The 7,615-nt window shown below is 46.0% G+C and overlaps 1 protein-coding gene across 1 annotated transcript in view; it reads left to right on the forward strand.

Moving 5' to 3' along the window:
• The first annotated feature begins 4,824 nt into the window (after window positions 1–4,824).
• The window catches only part of LOC119292831, an 18,353-nt gene continuing 15,562 nt past the window's right edge, over window positions 4,825–7,615 (forward strand). Inside the window, exon 1 of the mRNA XM_037571526.1 lies at window positions 4,825–4,904. Within this exon, the coding sequence (XP_037427423.1) occupies window positions 4,825–4,904 (80 nt within the window). The remainder of the gene's footprint in view (window positions 4,905–7,615) is intronic.

The following is a 7,615-nucleotide window of genomic DNA, read 5'->3' on the forward strand; positions in this document are numbered from 1 at the left end:
TTTGCTTCGAGGGCTAATAAACTTTTGCAATAAGTATATGAGTTCGTTATGACTAATGTGAGTCCATGGATTATATGCACTTTTACCTTTCCATCATTGCTAGCCTCTTCGGTATCGTGCATTGCCCTTTCTCACCTCAAGAGTCGGTCCAAACTTCGCCGGTGCATCGAAACCCCATGATATGATACACTCTATCACACATAAGCCTCATTATATCTTCCTCAAAACAGCCACCATACCTACCTATCATGGCATTTCCATAGCCATTCCGAGATATATTGCCATGCAACTTCCATCATCATCATATACATGACTTGAGCATTCATTGTCATATTGCCTTGCATGATCGTAATATAGCTAGCATGATGTTTTCATGGCTTGTCCGTTTTTTGATGTCATTGCTACGCTAGATCATTGCACATCCCGGTACACCATCGGAAGCATTCATATAGAGTCATATCTTTGTTCCAGTATCGAGTTGTAATATTGAGTTGTAAGTAAATAATAGTGTGATGATCATCATTATAGAGCATTGCCCCATGAAAAAAAGCAAAAAAAGGGAAAGGCCAAAGAAGCCTAAATAAAAAAGGGGGCCAAAGAAGCCCACCCAAAAAAGAAAAAAAAAAGAAAAAAAAGGGGCAATGTTACTATCCTTTTTCCACACTTGTGCTTCAAAGTAGCACCATGTTCTTCATATAGATTGTTTCCTATGTTGTCACTTTCATATACTAGTGGGAATTTTCATTATAGAACTTGGCTTGTATATTCCAACGATGGGCTTCCTCAAATGCCCTAGGTCTTCATGAGCAAGAAAGTTGGATGCACACCCACTTAGTTTCTTTTGTTGAGCTTTCATACATTTATAGCTCTTAGTGCATCCGTTGCATGGCAATCCCTACTCCTCACATTGACATCAATTGATGGGAATCTCCATAGCCTGTTGATTAGCCGCGTCGATGTGAGACTTTCTCCCTTTTTGTCTTCTCCACATAACCTCCATCATTATATTCTATTCCACCTACAGTGCTATATCCATGGCTTGCGCTGTAAGGGTTGAAAAAGCTGAAGTGCGTTAAAAAGTATGAACCAATTTCTCGGCTTGTCATCGGGGTTGTGCATGATGGGGGCATTTTGTGTGACAAAAGTGAAGCATGGCCAAACTATATGATTTTGTCGGGATAAGCTTGCTTTTGCCTTGTTGTTTTGAAAAGACATGATTGCTTTATTGGTACGCTCGAAGTATTGTTGTTTTATGTCAAATGATAGACTATTGCTTTGGATCACTCATATCTTAATATTCATGCCATGATTAGACATATGATCAAGATTATGCTAGGTAGCATCCCATATCAAAAATTATCTTTTTTATCATTTACCTACTCGAGGACGAGCAGGAATTAAGCTTGGGGATGCTGATACGTCTCCGTCGTATCTATAGTTTTTGATTGTTCCATGCCAATATTATTCAACTTTCATATACTTTTCGTAACTTCTTATATTATTTTAGGGACTAACATATTGATCCAGTGCCCAGTGCCAGTTCTTGTTTGTTGCATGTTTTATGTTTCGCAGAAAACCAATATCAAACGGAATCCAAACGGGATAAAAACAGATGGAGAATTATTTTGGAATATTTGGGATTTTCCGGAGGAAGAACCAACGCGAAACGGTGTCCGAGGTGGCCACGAGACAGGGGGGCGCACCCACCCCCCTGGGCATGCCTGGCACTCTCGTGGGCCACCCGTAAGGCGGTTGATGCTCTTCTTTTACTGCAAGAAAGCTAATTTTATGAGAAAAATCTGGGCGAAAGATTCACCCCAATCGGAGTTACGGATCTCCAGATATAAAGCAAACGGTGAAGGGGTAGAATCTGAGAACGCAGAAAAAGAGAGATAGATCCAATCTCGGAGGGGCTCTCACCCCTCCCACGCCATGGGAGCCAAGGACTAGAGGGGAAACCCTTCTCCCATCTAGGGAGGAGGTCAAGGAAGAAGAATAAGAAGGGGGCCTCTCTCCCCCTCGCTTCCGGTGGCGCCGGAACACCGCCGGGGGCCATCATCATCACCGCGATCTTCACCAACACCTCCGCCATCTTCACCAACATTTCCATCACCTTCCCCCATCTATATTCAGCGGTCCACTCTCCCGCATCCCGCTGTACCCTCTACTTGAACATGGTGCTTTATGCTTCATATTATTATCCAATGATGTGTTGCCATCCTATGATGTCTGAGTAGATTTTCGTTGTCCTGTCAGTGATTGATGAATTGCTATGATTGGTTTGAGTTGGATGTTTTATTATTGGTGATGTCCTATGGTGTCTTCCGTGTCGCGCAAGCGTGAGGGATCCCTGCTGTAGGGTTTGCAATATGTTTATGATTTGCTTATGGTGGGTGGCGTGAGTGAACAGAAGCATAGACCCGAGTAAGTAGGTTGTTTGCATATGGGATAAAGGAGACTTGATACTTTAATGTTATGGTTGGGTTTTACCTTAATGAATCTTTAGTAGTTGCGCAGGCTTGCTAGAGTTCTAATCATAAGTGCATATGTTAGCTTATGCCTCTCCCTCAAATAGAATTGCAATAGTGATTACCGGTCTAGTAACATAGTCAATTGCCTAGGGACAATTTCACAACTCCTACCACCACTTTTCCACACTCGCTATATTTACTTTATTGCTTCTTTATCTAAACAACCCCTAGTTTATAATTTACGTGCTCTTTATATTCTTGCAAACCTATCCAAAAACACCTACAAAGTACTTCTAGTTTCATACTTGTTCTAGGTAAAGCGAACACTAAGTGTGCGTAGAGTCATATCAGTGGCAGATAGGACTCGAGAGAATATTTGTTCTACCTTTAGCTCCTCGTTGGGTTTGACACTCTTACTTATCGAAAGAGGCAACAACTATCCCGTATACTTGCGGGTTATCAGTACCGGGCACCATCCCCGGATGATTAGCGACGATATCGCTAGACACCTTGAGCGGGGGGCACGTTTGCTTCACCTGTTCGCCGGGCTGGGGGATTTTTTTTTCCACTTCTTCGTTTTGCTAACCTTGCATCACTGCAAGTACTTCTCGACCGATCCGCTTCCTTATATGCCTTTTTAATAGTGCGCACATAGTTGGAATCCGACGGAGGCGATGGTGGTCGCTTCAGGGCATTGATAGTCCACTTCACTTTCTCCGAATCTATCATTTCCTTCGGAGGTGGAGGTTTCCATGCAAAAAAGTCCCTCACTTGGGCACGACTGATGTCCTCATTTTCCTTGTCGGTCCTCTCATATGGTAACTTTTACGGAGCCTTGAGAGATGGACCGTATTTGAATTGCTTCCCTCCTCTGGTTGTATTGCTAGCTGCCGGAGCGGCAGCCCTGATAACCCACAAGTATAGGGGATCGTTTGTAGCCTTCTTCGATAAATAAGAGTGTCGAACCCAACGAGGAGCTAAAGGCAGAACAAATATTCCCTCAAGTTCTATCGACCACCGATACAACTCTATGCACACTTGACGTTTGCTTTACCTCAAACAAGTATAAAACTATTTTCGAGAATAAAACTACGAGTACTTTGCGAGAACAAGCACTGGTAATCATTCTTGCAATTTTATATGAGGGAGAGGCATGAGCTAACATATTTTCTCTACTTGGATCATATGCACTTATGATTGGAACTCTAGCAAGAATCCACAACTACTAAAGATCATTAAGGTCGTGAAACCCAACCATAGCATTAAGTATCAAGTCCTTTTTATCCCATACGCAACAACCCACCTACTCGGGTTTAAGCTTATGTCACTCTCGCAACCCTCCATAAGAGAATCATGAACATATCGCAACACCCTACAGCGGGGGCCCCTCACGTTTGTGCTAGACGGAGGGCACCGTAGGATAGCACCATAAATAAAATATACAATCATACCAACCAAGATCACGATTAACCCATAGGACAAAACGGATCTACTCAAACATTATAGGATAGCAAAATATCATTGAGAAATAATATATGGAGTTGAGCACCATGTTTAAGTAGAGATTGCAGCGGGGAGAAGGGGTGTTACACCGCTGCATAGAGGGGGAGAGAGTTGGTGTTGACGGTAGCAAGATTGTTGATGAAGATCACCGTCACAATCCTAGCCCCGGCGGCGTTCCGGCGCCACCGGGAGAGAGGGGGAGAGAGCCCCCTCCTTTTTATTCTTCCTTGGCCTCCCCCCTAAATGGGAGGAGAGTTCCCCCTCTGGTCCATGGCCTCCATGGCAGCGGAGGGGCGGGAGCCCCTTCGAGATTGGATCTCCCTCTTTGTTCTCTTCTGTTTTGCGCTCTCCAGATCTGGCCCTTCAGGTTTCTTAAATTCCCGAAGATCCGTAACTCCGATTGCGCTGATCTTTTTACAAGATTTTTTTCTGGATATAAGCTTCCTTGCGCCCGAAGTAGAGCTCCAACCGATGTTCGAGGAGGGCACGATACGCCAGGGCGAGCATGGGCCTGGTGGCGCGCCCTGGTGGGTTGTGGTGGCCTCGGGCCTCCGTTTACATTGATTCCACCTCCTAAAATTCACAAATATTCCAAAAAAATCTTCGTAGAGTTTCATCACGTTTGGACTTTGTTTGATATAGATTTTCTGCGATACAAAAACATGCAACAAACAGGAACTGGCACTGGACACTGGATAAGTAAGTTAGTCCAAATAAATCATATAAAAAGTTGCGAAAAGTATGTAAAAGTTGAATAATATTGGCAAGAAACAACCAAAAATTATAGATACGACGGAGACATATCAGGCCCCTCTCTTCCGTTGTTGCTGACGCGGCGGAGTCCGCTGACATGCCGGAGGAGGCGGAGTGCTTCCACGTGTCAGAGGAGGCAGAGTGCTCCGACGCGCCGGAGGAGGCGGAGGAGGAGCCGTAGTGCCCTCACGCGCCAGAGGAGGTGGAGTGCTCGTCGGAGAGAGGCGAAGAAGGAGCCGGAGTGCCATCACGCACCGGAGGAGGCGGATGAGGAGGCGGAGTGCCCTGATCACTCGTCGGAGGAGGAGGCAGAGGCGGAGTGCCCTGACTCGCCGGAGGAGGAGGAGGAGGAGACAGAGGCGTCCAGTTTGGAAGCTTGATGTACTCCTTCCGCCATAGACATGGAGCTTCAAAGCACGACCCAGTTGAATCTCCCCTTCACCTGTAGGGTGGTCAAGCTCGAGATTCTCAAATCCCTTCATTACTTCATCCGCCATCACAATAGCATAGCCATGTGGAATCGGACGGCAATGAAATCGAGTTGAGGATGTGCAACAGTGCCGACAGCCGCCTTCAAGGTGATGTTTTGCCATTTCGTCATAAGCTAGCAATGTTGAGCCTCCGTGATAGCATCCACGGGGTAGCTAGGAGCCGTGAAGTCAAGCTGCTGAACAAGCTCCGTGGAAGCCACGCTGCTTCTCCGCTGAGATGGCGGGGTAGCTTCTGGGGTAGCTTCATGCCGCTGGGATGGTTGGTCGGCAGCTCGCTGGCTCTTAAGTTGTTCCTCTAGCTTTAGTACTCTTGCATTGAGCTTCTGTATATCGCTCATCTCATGTTTCCTCTTCCTCTCCTGGGTTTTGTAACCGCCTGCGTTGGGAAACCCAATCTTCCATGCAACGGAGCCTGGTGTGCCACGTGTTCGTCAAGGGTGCTCAGGATTCCCGAGGGCCTTAATCAGCTCGTCATTCTCTCTGTCGGGAATGAACGTCCCTTCGTGCGCTGCGGCGATATACTTCTTGTTTCAGGGTCCAAAGTTCCCCTAACCCCGAAGAACCAAGTCCTTGAACGGTTTGGCCAGTTCAATGACTCTGGTTCGACCCCTTTAGCAATCAGGTCATTCTCAGCTTTGTCCCACAATGGTCGGGCTTTGAGGTAGTCGCCTGACCCCGTGCGATGGTGATACAGCTTCTTTGCATCATTTATCTTGTTTATCTTTGACATTTTCTTACTATTGTCTGATGTCTTGTAGGCCACAAATGTGGGCCAGTGATCTCTTATCTTCTCAAATCGGTCGGTGAATTCTGGAGTCTTCCCTTTGTCGACAAACATTGATGTCAACTCTTTCTTCCACCTCCTGAATAGATCTGCCATCTTATTAAGAGCACACGCCTTCTATAACTGGCTTATTCGGATCCTCCTCTGGCGGTAGGGTGAAATTTGCCTTTAGCGAGGTCCAAAGATCATCTTTCTCTCTATCGGTGACATAAAGAAACTTGAGGGTCTTCTTTCTTAGGCTTATTCCTTAGATGGATGCTGATCGAGATGTTGTCCCTAACAATAGCTCTGCACTGAGCATAAAATGCTTCCTTGGTCCGCCTGGGTTCAATCGGTTGGCCATCATCCGCGATTGTTGTGATCGTGAACCTTTCATCCGGGTGCAACCTTTTCTTCGGGCCTTGTCTCGTTACCAAAGTTTGGCTCGATTCGGAGGGCTATAAAAGAAGAAAGAACAGTTAATATATGTACATACCAAAACAATTAGTGCATCAATTAGCTAGTCAACACATGCTTAATTAATATATATACCTCGCCAGCCTTTGCAATAGCTAATCCTGACTCCGTTCGGTCACCGGAGCCGTCATCATGGTCTCCTTCTTCCACCGGCATTCGGTCGTCGGAGCCATCATGATCATGACTTTCCTCCTCCATTGTTCGATCACCGGAGCCTGCTTCATCCTCTCCTTCCAGACCATCGGTGTCGTTGAGAAACGACAGGACATCACCTCCGCTGAAGATTATATCCCCCAGCAACTGTTCTTTTTCCAAGTCTCTTTGTTGACCCATAGTTTCTGCAAATTTTACAATATGGCAATTAATATACAAACATGAGAGATGGATATATTAGTGGCAAACATAGACCTAGCTAGCTAATCACAACAAGGAATATTAATTAGTGGCATCGATGCTTCTACGGTTTTGGGTGGCCTCGACAATGCTTCTAGGGTTTGGGGTTTCCTCGACGATAATGCTCTTTTAACTCGGTAAATTTGGGTGGCCTCGGCGCTTCTAGGATTTGGGGTGGCCTCGGCAACACTTCTAGGGTTTGGGGTGGCCTCGAAGCTTCTAGGGTTTGGGGTGGACTCCGCAACGCTTCTAGGGTTTGGGGTGGCCTCGATGCTTCTAGGGTTTGGTCGGGCGAGAGGGGGTTGATCGACGTCCCCCCTCATGTCGAAGTTACATATGTCAAAATTCAAACTTTGACATATGATCAAACTTTGATATATGATCAAATGTTGCATATGTCAAAATTCAAACTTTGACATATTATCAAACTTTGATATATGTCCACCGCGATATAAAATGATACATAGACTTGTTCGGGGGAGAGGGGGTTGATCGACGTCGATCCCCCTCATGTCAAAGTTACCGGAGTTTTCTTCTAGTGGTTTGGGTGGCCTCGAGAGTTTGTCGGGTAGGGGCGGGAGGGGGTAGGAGATCGACAATGCTGTTTTTCTAGGGTTTGGGTGGCCTCGAGAGTTGGTCGCTCGGTATATCAAGAGGGGGTGAACATTTTACCTTGGTAACTTAGAAAAAATGTTATCGGGGAAGGGGTATATCGACCCCCCTCTCATGTCGAAGTTATCGGCAAGGGGCTGTATCGACAATGA

Source organism: Triticum dicoccoides, chromosome 4B, assembly GCF_002162155.2.
Source record: "Triticum dicoccoides isolate Atlit2015 ecotype Zavitan chromosome 4B, WEW_v2.0, whole genome shotgun sequence".
Lineage (NCBI taxonomy): Eukaryota > Viridiplantae > Streptophyta > Magnoliopsida > Poales > Poaceae > Triticum > Triticum dicoccoides.